General features: G+C 35.0%; 2 protein-coding genes across 3 annotated transcripts; both read right to left on the bottom strand.

Annotated features, from left to right (window-relative positions):
* Window positions 1–14: 14 nt before the first annotated feature.
* LOC135834925 (uncharacterized) lies at window positions 15–4,553 on the bottom strand. Of its 2 annotated transcripts, XM_065348919.1 has the most exons (5): window positions 4,346–4,553; window positions 4,041–4,177; window positions 3,850–3,941; window positions 3,599–3,759; window positions 15–3,442 (listed from the first exon to the last, which is right to left on the bottom strand). In XM_065348919.1, exon 5 carries the CDS (start codon window positions 3,313–3,315, stop codon window positions 346–348), a length of 2,970 nt encoding a protein of 989 aa, XP_065204991.1. In that variant the 5' UTR covers window positions 3,316–3,442; window positions 3,599–3,759; window positions 3,850–3,941; window positions 4,041–4,177; window positions 4,346–4,553; the 3' UTR covers window positions 15–345. The 2 variants fall into 2 exon arrangements, with proteins under 2 accessions (XP_065204991.1, XP_065204990.1); XM_065348918.1 differs by having other exon boundaries at window positions 4,041–4,553.
* Window positions 4,554–7,371: 2,818 nt separating this feature from the next.
* LOC135833660 (uncharacterized) lies at window positions 7,372–8,927 on the bottom strand. The gene is made up of 5 exons (XM_065347427.1): window positions 8,768–8,927; window positions 8,560–8,672; window positions 8,330–8,485; window positions 8,096–8,244; window positions 7,372–8,014 (listed from the first exon to the last, which is right to left on the bottom strand). Exons 2-4 carry the CDS (start codon window positions 8,611–8,613, stop codon window positions 8,098–8,100), a joined length of 357 nt encoding a protein of 118 aa, XP_065203499.1. The 5' UTR covers window positions 8,614–8,672; window positions 8,768–8,927; the 3' UTR covers window positions 7,372–8,014; window positions 8,096–8,097.
* Window positions 8,928–14,627: the final 5,700 nt, after the last annotated feature.

Raw genomic sequence — 14,627 nt, 5'->3', positions numbered from 1 at the left:
AATAAAACAAATGGTTCCAATTTCATCGATTTATTGAAAATTATATCCGGCAAAAATGCAAAAAAAAACACAAAAATAAAAACTAACAAAAACACAACAAAACAAACACTTGAATAATTATAACAAAATGGAAAGTTCTGACATTTACATATTTACAAGAACACTGTGAAAATAAAACACAGGTAATCTAAAATAATTTGAACAGGGCAGAAAAAAATCCTTCATTTTTGTACATTTCACATGTTTTTGATCTTTCAATTTTAAATAGCAATTACCTACTAAAAAATAACACGTTCTACTGAATAAGTTTTCAAACCTAAATTATAACAGTTTAAAAACGATCATTCACCTCGACAAAAACTGCATATCTCTAATTACTTGTAATTTATCAAATTCATAAACTAAATCTACTATTTCATCAATATGATTTAAATCAATTCCAACCAGCTTACTGTATATTTTGGACAAACTCTCATCAAACGCTCCAACCAAACCGCGCCTATCTTCCATTTCACTGACAATTTTTAAAAGATCATGCAACCCAGTCAAAATACTTCTTTGAATCAAATCTTTCTTCAAACTGGAAGTATCGCATTTCTCCACATTACTACTTAAACAACACATTAACGAAATCAGTAACAGATTTTCAGACAGAATAAGATTTTTAGATCTGAACTCGGGTAAATCTTTGATAATTTGAACAGCAAGTTTGATATTAATGTCAGGTTTCACCGAATTCTGTTCATTTCCAAGTGTAAGAAGTCGATTTTCCAGATTATTCACGAGATCTACGAACTTAATAATCTGGTTGGAGTCGAATTCATCATTACGAAGAATATTCATTTCCGATATCGTTTTATATATTCTTGAAATCTCCTGGAGAGTGCAATTTTTACACGAAACATGTAAACTAGAAATACCGACTAGGAAATTTTTCAACGAGTTCCGTTCATCTGGCGTCCATTTTTCTTTACTCAGAATTTTCAGTTCTGCAAAAGCATAGAACATTAAAGCGACGTTTCGAGAATCGAACTCGCTACATATTTCGGTGCCTTTTTCTGTAAGTTTGATAATGAAATATTTAAAGCTTTTCAATTGATCATTGTTCCATTTCTTGCCATCAAAAATGTACAATTTACATACCGAGTTCAAACCGCTGGAAATTTCTTGAGGATTAAATTCATCAACGATAGCACTTCCACGAATTATTAAATTGATGATAAAATCTCGAGCTTCTCGTTTTCCAACAATGTGCCACTTGCATAGGGCATTCAAGCAATTAACGACGCCTTGCGAATCGAATTCACCAGAAATTGAATTCCCTTGTTTGACCAGTTCTGTAATAAATTCCATAGCTCCTTCCAATTCCCGGACGTTCCACTTGGAGAGAGCATTCAAGCAATTACCAATATTCTGGGCATCAAATCCGGCGATCGTTGAATTTTCATGTTTAATTAAACGAACGATAAATTCTCTAGCTCCTTCGAACTCGTTAATTTCCCACTTTGACAGAGCATTCAAAATATTAGCAGTCGCTTGAGCATTGAATCTGTCGACTGAAGAATTTCCCTGCTTCAGTAGCTCAATAATAAACTCTTTGGCTTCTTCGTACTCGTCAATATTCCATTTACTGAGAGCGTTCAAGCTGTTGGCGATACGCCGCGGAGTGAATCTATTGATTATCAAACGACCGCGTTTTATTAATCGAGTAATAAATTCCTTGGCTCTTTCTAATTCGTCGATATCCCATTTGGACAACGCATTCAAGGAGCTAGAAATATTCAACGAGTCGAACGTATCAGCTGTTAGAATTCCACATCTGACCAATTGTACGATGAAATTTTTACTTCCTTCTAACTCGAGAATATTCCATTTTGACAACGCGTTCAAACTATTGGCGATCCCTTGAGGATTGAAACCACTGGCTGTCGAGCTTCCCCGTTTTATTAACCGAATGATGAACTCTTTGGCGCCGGGTAATTCATCAATATTCCATTTGCAAAACGCATTTAAACTGTTGGCAATATCTTGGCAAATGAATGTATCAATGATAGAGTTTCCACATTCGATTAACGAAACAATAAAACCTCTAGCTTCTGGCATCTCGTCGATATTCCACTTGGACAAAGCGTTCAAACTGTGCGCGATCCCCATGGAATTGAATTTATTCGCCACCAAAGTTCCTCGTATCGTTAAGTAAATTATGAACTCCTTAGCTCCTTGCAATTCATCGACGTTCCATTTAGACATCCCATTCAAGGTTTTGGCGATGCTCAGAGGAGTCAGTCTATCACCGGTCGAACTTTTTCGTTCAAACAGCAGTACAATAAATTTGGAGGCATCTTCGAAATCGCTTATATTCCACCTGGACAAAGCGTTCAGGCTGTTTGTAACAGCTAAAGAATCGAACTGATCAATAACCTTTATGCCTTGTTTTACCAAACAACCGATGAATTTCTTGGACCCATCGAACTCGTTAATGTTCCATTTCGATAGAGCATTTAGACAATTGGTGATACTTCGAAAATCGAATTGATCAGATGTTTCATTCTCTAGTATGAAAATTCCTCGGTATATCAAACCACCAATCACAGATCTGAATAAATCGATCTCGGTGATTTTCTGGTTATTAATTTGAACGCAACCTGACCATACATTACTATTCAACACACTCCATTTGGATAGCGCGTTCAAAGTAATATCAACCTGCCGAGAGCTAAACTTAGAATAAGCCCGACTATTCGGATCCAATAAGTGGTCTCCTTTCTCAGCCAATTTAATGATTAATTTTTTGAAATTTGCTCGATATTCGGAGTTCCATTCTGTACCAAAAATATTTGCTCTTAATAAACTGTTGAATGTACCGGAAACTGTACTAGCTTCGTTACCACTCAAAGAATCGAAACGTAAGAGCCATTCTTCCATCAAATTACCAATTTCTTCAGGCAAGTTTTTATTTTTCATCGTAGAATTCAACTGCTTGGAAAAATCAGCGTGTCTGTTGAAGTTGGCGATTCTCTCTTTGTTACTTTCTGTGTGCACGTAACGTAATTCCTTAGAAAAATTAGAGTTATTTGACAAGCTAAGAAATGCCTGCTTCGCATTTGAGTTACGAGCATAATGGACTAACTTTGACGAACAAACGTAATCTTGTGAGCTAGAAAGCACAGCTGTTCTTGTTTCTTGCCCGCGATCTGATTTTTCTGAGAAGTAATTCCGACTTCGAAGATTGGGAAATGTTTTTACGGTGGTACCTGCGTGAAAATAGTATAACTGCTTCGACAGATGTGTGTGACCTTTGCAGATGGAGAACATTTTTAGACTACAGTTGAACGTTATTCAACAAGAATATAATAACGACCGGATCGACGAAATCGTTTCGCTTTCCTTTCTCCAAGATTTGATCATTCGATGGCTATGAACAACCCAACGTAAAGGATTCCTGTGAAATATTTCAAATGTATTTTAAATAATTGACACATGAATCGTTCAAAATTAGCTTCATGCGTAATAAATTTATCAAAATCCGGACATTTTAAAAACAAAACACAGTATAGTGTGTCAATAGAAATGATTTTCAATCTGGAATTCCACTCACCGATTCAAATTTTCTTCGGTTTAGAGTCAAATGAAGCACTATATAGTTCAGTTTCTCGATGTATGGTTTTTCATTGTAACTTCAATGACCCATCGTGCAATAGCGTGTAAAAACTAGATCTAAGATTTTACTGATTTTGGATAACTATAATGATGCAAAAACTGAAAAAAAATACACGTAGATGAATTAATAAATACGTTTGAAGCAGATCAACGAAGATCGATGTTAACTTTTCCATGACGAATACTCACAAATTAGGACACAACGAACGACGATCACTTTTAGATAAAATACTTAGGTAGCGATCTACTGACGATCACTCAGTTAGGTATCGAGGCAAAAACTGAAAAAAAAACAAAAAACATAATATACATGAACGATCACCTTTGAAATAGATCTATATAGGAAGATCGATGTTAACTTTCTTATGATGAATACTCACAAATTGGTACACGGCGAAGGAGGACGACTTCTAAATAAAATAGGTGATGATCTAATGAATGAAGGAACTGTTGAGATACAATTACCATTACTATCAATCCAGGAGTACACACGCTACTCGGAGATCAAAAAATCCAGCTACAATGGAAACAGAGATCACAGCAATCACTCACTTAATTATCGAAATTTACGTAAACAAAAGTAAATGTCACTCGAACTACATATACTCGATCTCTCGATCTCAAACAATACTTCTCATATAAATAATTTTCCAACATTTACAAGCTTTGAAGGTTAGTTCATTACCGGCACCGGCGAGCAGTCCAAAGGCAGTCTGTCAATATGACTTCTGCTGCTGATGAATAAGTAGAGTACTGTAGAATAAGCTTAAAAGTTGAATGTATTGAACGCGATAATACCGCAGCGTCGAAAGCTTCAAAGCTTCACTGTGTAATTGACGTTGACCAAAATTTGAATTATTTGCAACCTGATAGAAAAAAAAAATTATTGTCGAAATGAAAACATTGATAGTTACCGGGTGTCCACAAATTTGATACGTAATGATAAGGCAAAGTGGGAAAAAAATTTCCCAACTCAAAATTGAAAAATTGAATAACAAACAATCGAAAAAAATAATGTGCTTTTGAGTTTGTTTTAATGCAAAATGAAAGATTCTTTCGTGTTTCATTGAAACTATCACTCAATCGCCAATTTTTCGAGTGATTATTCAATTTTCTGAATTTTCCAATTTTCAAGCAGGGAATTTTCTCTCCCTTTTGATAACATCAAAATCCTTTATTCTTATTTCTTGGACACCCGGTAGTGGCGGTAGTTTGACTTTTTTAAGATTGCAAAATTGTACCTTAAGGTGTTCGATTTCATATTCACCTTAAGGTGTATTTTCAAAATCGCACTATCTTTGTCATTGAAATTTTTTATTTTTTTTCAAAATTTAAAATTTTTAATTTGTTTTTGTTTTATTTGTAATTTCAAGTACAAGTTTTAAACGTAGTAGAAAATGTTAGGAGGTATACATTTATTCTACAAATACTAACAGAAAAATATAATGAATTTTAATTTCAAAGCGTCCCATCTCTGATCGTCTGATGAGAAGAGAAATAAGAAATAACAAAAGACTCTTTTGTCATTTTCATTTTTCTTCTAAGTTAAAAACATAGTTTTCATCAGAGCTGGGGCGACTCGGAGCAACTCGGAGTCGCGTAGAAGAGTCGCGGGGAGTCGCAACGGTGCGACTCCGAGTCGGACTCTTTTGAAACTCTTCAATCAAACGAGTCGCAATTTTGAGGAGTCTGACTCTTTTTTTTGATGAGTCGCGCCACGCGACTCTTGCGACTCCCAAAATAATCACAAAAATTTAAAATTATTACCGTGATAAGTATAAGACTGCACTTCTGCATAAAAACAGTGTGAGATTTTAGTCGCGGGGGCCCGCATAAGGATCAATTTCACTCCCCTGCCCATCCTCCGGGACCACTTTTTTCTTGAAGGGGAAGTCCTAAGGTAAGGAACATTTTGTAGCCCTTTTCCTCAAAAAGAAAGTGGCCCTACTTACAAAATGGCGGCCATTTTGATTGACAGGTCAGCCGAAATTGCAGATTTTGCGTTCTAACATAGCATTTGCATGAAATTTTTTAACCCGTACAAAGGTAAATCTAAAGAGCAGGCAAAAATTCATCACCTGTCAAAATTTCAAGTGCTAAAGTGACTTTTTTGATTTTTGGTGAATTTTCAAAAATCAAATTTTGACCAAAGTGTGGGGAAAAATCAAACTTTTACCAAATTAACCTAGAAAGCTGAAATTTGGAATATACCCTATTTTTGACCTGCCGAATCGATTGAAAACTGTTTCAAACCATTTTGAGCAATTCTGGCGCCCCCAGCAGATTTTTAAAACTCGAAATTCCCACAAAATTTCATGAAATGGAGTTGGAAAGCAGAAATTCATTCTGCAAACTAATTTCAATTCATTACTAAGTCGACTGCAAGTAAATTTGAAGTTGTTTTGAAGTCTCCAGCGATTTTTTGAAAATTAGTGGAGCCTCCAGTAGATTTTTGAAACTTGAAATTTCCCCAAAATTTCATCAAATGGAGATGGAAAACTAAAATTAACTCTGCACTCCAATTTTAAACCCTTTGAAGACGACTTCAGGTGGGTTCAAGTCATTCTGGAGCTTCCAGTGACTTTTTGAAAGGTTTCATGGCGTTTTTAGGAAAATTGAAGTTTCCAAAAAGTAGCTGGAAGCTTCAAAACTACTTGAAACCACTGTGCAGTCGACTTCATTGTATTGAAATTAGTTTGCAGAGTAAATTTCATCTTGCTTACCCCATTTGATAAATGTTGTAAAAATTTCAAGTTTTAAAAATCTGGTGGAGGCTCCAGTAATTTTCAAAAAGTCGCTGCAGGCTCCAAAATGACGTGAACCCAGCGAAAATCGTCTTTAGATGAGTTTAGAGGGTGTTCAAATTGAAGTGCAAAGTCAGTTTTAGTTTTCCATCTCCATTTTGATGAAATTTTGAGGAAATCTCAAGTTCCAAAAATCTACTGGAGCCTCCAGTAATTTTCAAAAAATCGCCGGAGACTCCAAAACGACTTCAAATTCACCTGCAGTCGACTTCGTAGAGAATTGAAATTAGTTTGCAGAATGAATTTCGGCTTTCCAACTCTATTACATGAAATTTTGTGGAAATTTTGAGTTTTAAAAATCTGCTGGAGGCTCCAGAACGGCTAAAAACAGTTTGAAACAGTTTTCAATCGACTTGGCAGGTTAAAAGTAGGGTATATTCCAAATTTCAGCTTTCTAGGTTAATTTGGTAAAATTTTGATTTTTTCCCCACACTTTGGTCAAAATTGATTTTTGAAAATTTACCAAAAATCGATAAAATCACTCTTGCACTATGGGAATGTTACAGATTTAAGACTAAATAAATTTATCGAACCTAGAAAGGAGTCGCAGGAGTCGCGAAAAGAGTCGCAGCTAAAAGAGTCGGACTCCTCTCAGACTCCTTCATTTAAAGAGTCGCTTTTCAGAGTCGCTGACTCTTAAAATCCCGGAGTCGCGCTAATGAATCGCGGACTCCTAAAATCAAAGAGTCGCCCCAGCTCTGGTTTTTCATCAGAGAAGAGATGGGAGATGGGACGATTTGAAAAATTTTGGAATTTTCAAAATCATTATAATTTTTCTACTAGGTACGCTAATAAAATTAGAGTTTATGAAAGAGTCAAGGAAACCCCGTATAATACATATAACTCTGAGCATTGTGATTTCTGAGACTGAAAGAACTGAACGTTCTGAAGAAAAACATACACCAAAAACACGTCTTGATTATTATTTTAATTTATATGTACCTAGTTTAAAAATGCAAATTATAACTGATATATGTAGGCCATACGAATACATGAATTGAAAAAAATTCTATGTAAAAATGGAAAACAGTAACGTCAGTAACAAGATATTTGTACGAAAGTCGAAATATAGCTGGTAAGAATATTTGGAAACTGAAACTACAAAGATAAATTTCTAACGCAATCTAACACTTCTTTGTCGTTTATTGTCGTTATAAATACTCCGAGTCCCCAGTATCATCGGACAAATAACTGCCCACAGCATCGGAGAGAGAAGAATAAAATTCAGATAATCGTGAGGCTTTATCATCATTGGTTTTATAACCTAAATCTCCTAAACACCGCGACATATTAAAAATCGGCTCATATAACGGTAAATCAGAATTTTTTTCTGCTAAATCCAAAATGTAGCGCCACTTCTCCGAAAACTCTAAATTCATGAAATCCTCATCTGAACCTGGGACCTCCAAGGTATCTTCTAAAATCTTTTGGCTTTTTAAAATGTCGCGAATTCTTTGTTTTTGTCGAAGAGCTTTCGCATATTTGGTTTCAACGTTCTCGTTATCTCGTTGGTGCAGTTGTTTTTGGCAATTAAGGGCAGTGTTTTGATTCTAAATAAATACAATACTTATATCTATATTTATCGACATTTGTATATATAAATAATACTTATGGATTCTGATTTAACACACCTCTAAATCTTTGATTCGTTGTACTTTTGAACTATTCTGATCACGGAGCGGTTTAAAATCTCGATTACGTTGATCCACCAGCTCGCTAATCTTGATCTCATGAGTATCTGTTGCTCATTCAATTGATTCTTCAATACGTCAATCGTTGCCTATCGAAAAAAAAAACAAGAATCGAAGTAGATGGGATGAAAATAATTATAACAGAAATAAAACCTATTAACGATCTTAATTTACTTCGTATTTGCTAATCTGATTTTTCAACGAGAGGTTAAGATCTTCCTGTTTGTTGCTATCCAATTTTCCTAATAAATGATCAACTTCCGCAACATATCTTAACCATGATTCCTTGTCTTTAAAATCGCTCTCTGATAATTCCGGTGGGTAGGAAAACTGGCGAAAACAAATCAAATGATGAATTATGATAACGATACTAGAATATCGCGTGAAGTAATTTATAGGCCTACCTTTTTTTCAATACTTGTATCCATGCCTGCGTTAACATTAGTTGGCGATGACATCTGTTCCAGATGGAATTACTTGACAATACTGACGCCTGTTCCAGCGAAACGACGCAAATCTGCAAAATATATCAATCACATGTTAACAAAAAAACTGGCAAAGTAAATTTAAATCGTTCATATTAATTGATAGGTAATTATTATTATTACGAACCACGATCCAAAATAAATAAAAATGTTACTCCACAGTCCACTGTCCACAAGACCTTGATTCGTTCAAACTCAAACTCAAAGTCCGTCGCAAGGAAGGATATGTATGTATCTACCAACTGCCACTAGGGCTGTTGGAGAGTGCTCTATTGTCTGACCGTGGCTATAACAATAGGCTATAAGACGACCTTATAAACAGGATATTTACAGTCGGTCCATCGAAAGAAACGACGGAGTTGAACCAAAAATTTACAAAAGTTCAAAGTTGTAAAAAATTTCATGTAAAGTAAAAAAAAAAGTGAAAATAGGTAAGTGGTACATTTTGAAAGTGTGTTCAAATTATACAAAGAGAAAACTATAGGTACACAAAAAAATATTAAAATCACTAAAAATTGACAAAATATGGCAGAATCTCAGTGAAACGTGTCAAAAAAGCGAAGGTAATAAAATAAAATTGAACAAAAAAAATCACAAAATTTCATTACCTAAGCAAAAATTGCAAAAAAATTCTTTGAATCCCATTCAAAACACAAAAGCACGAAAAACAACACTGTAAATCACCAAACCTGGTGAAAATACCTATTGCACTTTTCCATGCACTTTTAACAATTTTATTTGAAATATAGGGTTGCGAACGAATCCACAAAATTTGGAATTTGAATCTTAATCCACGAACAAATTTTTATTCTTGAATTCAAACGCAATTCGAAAATATTGTTTATTCGCTGTGATTTGAATATGATTCAAAATTTAGACATTCCTTATTAGTCGGGGGCCCGCTTAAGGATCTATTGCAGCCCCTCGTCGATCCTCCGGGACAACTTTTTTCTTAAAGGAGGGGTCCTAAGGAACATTTCTAGCCCTTGTCCTGTAAAAAAAGTGGCCCTACTTACAAGATGGCGGCCATTTTGATTGACAGGTCAGCCGAAATCGCAGATTTTGCATTCCAACATAGGACTGGCATCAAATTTTTTAAACCGTACAAAAATAGATCGAAAGAGCAGGCAAAAATTCATCACCATGTCAACATTTCAAATGCTAAAGTGCCTTTCTCGATTTTTGGTGAATTTTCAAAAATCAAATTTTGGCCGAAATGCGAGAAAAAAATCAAAATTTTACCAAATTGACCTAGAAAGATTAAATTTGGGATATATCCTATTTTCGACCTATCAAATCGATTGGAAACTGTTTCAAACCGTGTTGAGCAGTTCTGGAGCCTCCAGCAGATTTTTGAAACTCGAAATTCCCATACAATTTCATCAAATGGAGTTGGAAAGCCGAAATTTACTCTGCATACTAATTTCAATACGCTGCGAATTCAACTGCAGGGAGATTTTAAGTCGTTTTGGAGCCTCCAGCGATTTTTTGAAAATTACTGGAGCCTCCAGCAGATTTTTGAAACATTTCCCCAAAATTTCATCAAACGGAGATGGAAAGCTGAAATTAACTATGCACTCCAATTTTAACACCCTCTGAAGACGACTTCAGGTAAGTTCAAGTCATTTTGGAGCTTCGAGCGACTTTTTAAAATGAAATTTTTCCAAAATTTCATCAATTGGGGTTAGCAAGCCGAGTCTGCAAACTAATTTCAATACAATATAAAATCGACTGCATGGTGGTTTCAAGTGGTTTTGAAGCTTCCAGCTACTTTTTGGAAATTTCACTGGGGAAAAAAAGTATATTAGAAATTACTATATTTTATATTGCAAGTGTCCCCCATGTTTTTATTGTAAAAAATAACACAAATTATAGCAATATTACCATTTATAGTGAAATTTACAATAATATGTAGTATTTTTTACTATAATTATTTTGTAGCAATTGTTACAATTTCTTACAATATTGCCACTTGGGGGACACTTCGGATATAAAATATAGTAATTTATGATATATTTTTCTCTCAGTGTTCAATTTTCTAAAAAACTCCATACGACCTTCCAAAAAGTCGCATGGAGGCTCCAAAACGACTTGAAATCCACCTAAAGTCGTCTTCAGAAGGTGTTAAAATTGGAGTGTGCAGTAAATTTCGGATTTCCATCTCCGTTTGATGAAATTTTAGGGAAATTTCAAGTTTCAAAAATCTACTGGAGGCTCCAGTAATTTTCAAAAAGTCGCTGGAAGATCCAAAACGACTTAAAATCTCCCGGCAGTTGACTTCTAGACCGGGCAAATAGCAGTTTTAAAAAGGAAAAAATTGGCACATCAATTTTTTCTTCGGGAATGTGTTCAGATGGGCCTCCTGAACTACCAAAAAAAACCCGACCCTCCTACCACTGGAGCTAATTTTTTGAGGGGGCTAAAACCGGTTGCGATTCACGTTTTTTGCGTTTTACTCCGTAAATATTAGGTTTACGATAAAAACTACCATGACAAAAAATGTTCCCCTTCAAATTCTCGATAATTTGATACTACTCTCGATACCCATCCCTCAGGGGGGTGCCTAAAAAAGTGGTGGAAAGAGTAGGTGTTTCAAAAAAATGTAAGTCCAGTAAATTAATCAAAATTACCACTTAATATTATTCGTTTTCGCTCAATTTTTTTTTTACAAAGTCTACACACCCAACTACTAATCAAACCACCATTGATTGGTCTTCAACTCCCCCCCCGGGGGTTGGTGGGGGGTGCTTGATTTTTCAAGTAACACACAACTGAATCATGTATTCGAAAAAGGAATCTGAACGTGCGATATATCGAAGAGTATGTTTTCGAGGTCGCTGAATACGAATACCTATGAACTTATTTTCTGGGTCTAACCTCTCAAAGCCTCTCTGTGCCTCAAAAAGGGGGTCAAAATTTTGAAAAATCGCGAAAAGTCGAGTGACATATCGAATGGTATGTTTTCGAGATCGCTGAGTACGAATATGAACTTATTTTTTGGGTCCAATCCCTCGAAGCTCCCCTGTGCCCAAAAAAGAAGGTCAAAATTTTGAAAAATCGCGATAAGTCGAGTGATATATAGAATTTGTAGCCTACTCACTTGTTCTATTTTTAAATCATGAAACAAAACTTTTGAGATTTCCTTCTGAAAAAAATTGAAGTATTTTTGTGAGAAAATGGCTAGTCTTTTCATATTATAACTAAAATTTTTTGCTATTTTATTTTCATTTATTATTTCTTCTTTGTCGTCTTCTTCTTCTTCTTCTTCTTTTTTTTTTGAACATATGAATGTCTAAAAATTTTCTACCAAGTGATGATGAATTTCAGGGGGAGGGGAGAGGGAGACATCAAAGCATCTGAAAATTTTGATTTGAAAAAAATCGAAATGCTTTTTGAAGTAGTGAAAAAATAATATTGAACCCCTCCCCTTCCATTCAAATAAAATTCGAGAAATTGTCTGGCTTTGTCTTTTTACTACTTTTTAATCATAAAACTAAAATTTGGGGCCTCTCCTTTCTGAATAATATTGAAGTATTTTCGAAAAAATGGCTCGTATTTTCATCATTTGAATCAAAAATTTTTCAATCTCCCACTTATTCTTCCCTCATTTTTTAAATTTCAAATTTCTAAAAAATTTTACTCTAGTAATGATAAATTAGGGAGGAAAATACTAAAACATTTTAAAATTTTGAATTGAAAAAAAAAAATCAAAATGTTTTTTAAAGTAGGTAGGTAGTGAAAAAAATCGATTGAAATAATATTGAACATCTCCCGTTCCTTTAAAATAAAATATGAGAAATTGTCCTGCTTTTATTATCCTATTTTTCATGTTTTTTCGTTTTTTGGACAACTTTTCATGTTGAAAATCACAAATAGAAGCAAATAACGCCCCAAAATGAGTGATATATTGAAAATGAGTCCATGATCATGTTTTCAACGATCTATAAAATATAATAATTGACATAATATTACACGATTTCTGGCAAATTTTCAAAATTTTATCCTATTTAGGGGAGCTTAAGGGGTATTTGAGGAATCGTTAGCAGAAAAACAGTTCATATTCGTACTCAGCGACTTTGAAAACATACAATTCGATATGTCACTCAACTTTTCAAAAATTTTCAAAATTTTGGACTTTTTTGGGGCAGTCAGGAGCTTTGCGGGGTTGGGGGCAAAAAATAATAACATAATCGTACTCAGCGACTTTGAAAACATATCATTCGATATATCACTCGACTTACCGCGATTTTTCAAAATTTTGACCTTCTTTTTTGGGCACAGGGGAGCTTCGAGGGATTGAACCCAAAAAATAAGTTCACATTCGTACTCAGCGACCTCGAAAACATACCATTCGATATGTCACTCGACTTTTCGCGATTTTTCAAAATTTTGACCCCCTTTTTGAGGCACAGAGAGGCTTTGAGGGGTTAGACCCAGAAAATAAGTTCATATTCGTATTCAGCGACCTCGAAAACATACTCTTCGATATATCGCACGTTCAGATTCCTTTTTCGAATACATGATTCAGTTGTGTGTTACTTGAAAAATCAAGCACCCCCCACCAACCCCCGGGGGGGGGGAGTTGAAGACCAATCAATGGTGGTTTGATTAGTAGTTGGGTGTGTAGACTTTGTAAAAAAAAATTGAGCGAAAACGAATAATATTAAGTGATAATTTTGATTAATTTACTGGACTTACATTTTTTTGAAACACCTACTCTTTCCACCACTTTTTTTAGGCACCCCCTTGAGGGATGGGTATCGAGAGTAGTATCAAATTATCGAGAATTTGAAGGGGAACATTTTTTGTCATGGTAGTTTTTATCGTAAACCTAATATTTACGGAGTAAAACGCAAAAAACGTGAATCGCAACCGGTTTTCGCCCCCTCAAAAAATTAGCTCCAGTGGTAGGAGGGTCGGGTTTTTTTTGGTAGTTCAGGGGGCCCATCAGAATACATTCCAGAAGAAAAAATTGATGTGCCAATTTTTTCCTTTTCGCCCTCGCTTTTTTACGTTATTTTCCCGCTCTATTCGTAGCGTATTGAAATTAGTTTGCACTTTGCAGGGTAAATTTTGGCTTTCCAACTCCATATTTTGATGAAATTGTGTGGGAATTGCGAGTTTCAAAAATCTGCTGGAGGCTCCAGAACTGTTCAAAACGATTTGAAACAGTTTCCAATCGATTTGGCATGTCGAAAATAGGGTATATCCCAAATTTCAACTTTCTGGATCAATTTGGTAAAATTTTGATTTTTTCCCCTCATTTTTGGCCTTTTGATTTTCAATTAACCGAAAAACGAAAAAGGGCACTTCGGCATTTGAAATTTTGACAGGTGATAAATGTTTGCCTGATCTTTCGATCTACCTTTGTACGCGGTTTGAAAAATTTCGTGCAAATCCAATGTTGGAACGCAAAATCTGCGATTTCGGCTGACCTGTCAATCAAAATGGCCGCCATTTTGTAAGTATAGGGCCACTTTTTTCAGTACAAGAGCTAGAAATGTTCCTTAGGACTCCCCTTTTTAAAAAAGTTGTTCCGGAGGATCGACCAGAGGGGAGGTTCAAGGTTGCAATAGATCCTCAAGCAGGCTCCTCATTAATTCTTTTTAATTCATTTTTTTTTTAAGTAGCACAAAAACACAAAAAGGGGTTGCTCCATCGAACATTTCTTTTTTTTTCTCAAAAAAAATCCTAATTTTTTGAGTTATATAAAATCAGGGAATCCACCAACTTGTTGGGAACTCACTCGTATATTTGATTTTTTTTTTCGTTTTTGAACGAGGGGAAAATGTCCCAATTTTTCTACTCAGCCGGTAATCCACAACATTCTATAAAGTACCTACCGCTCCGAAAATCACTCCAAATAAAAAAACTACTATGGTAACGTACTCGAATAATTAATTAAAAGACGAAATAAAACTCAACACACATCTTTCACTATCGGTACATTTACTTCGAATAAAAATATCTCCTCCTACACGTCACTA

This window comes from Planococcus citri, chromosome 2 (assembly GCF_950023065.1).
Source record: "Planococcus citri chromosome 2, ihPlaCitr1.1, whole genome shotgun sequence".
Lineage (NCBI taxonomy): Eukaryota > Metazoa > Arthropoda > Insecta > Hemiptera > Pseudococcidae > Planococcus > Planococcus citri.
This window is presented reverse-complemented; position numbering and strand designations above follow the sequence as displayed.

Coding starts and splice junctions, on each gene's coding strand:
- LOC135833660 (XM_065347427.1), bottom strand. CDS start 8,613: ATGTCATCGCCAACTAATGTTAACGCAGGCATGGATACAAGTATTGAA. Junction 8,486..8,559: donor ATACAAGTATTGAAAAAAAG/GTAGGCCTATAA, acceptor TGTTTTCGCCAG/TTTTCCTACCCACCGGAATT. Junction 8,245..8,329: donor ATCAGATTAGCAAATACGAA/GTAAATTAAGAT, acceptor TTTTTTCGATAG/GCAACGATTGACGTATTGAA.
- LOC135834925 (XM_065348918.1), bottom strand. CDS start 3,315: ATGTTCTCCATCTGCAAAGGTCACACACATCTGTCGAAGCAGTTATAC.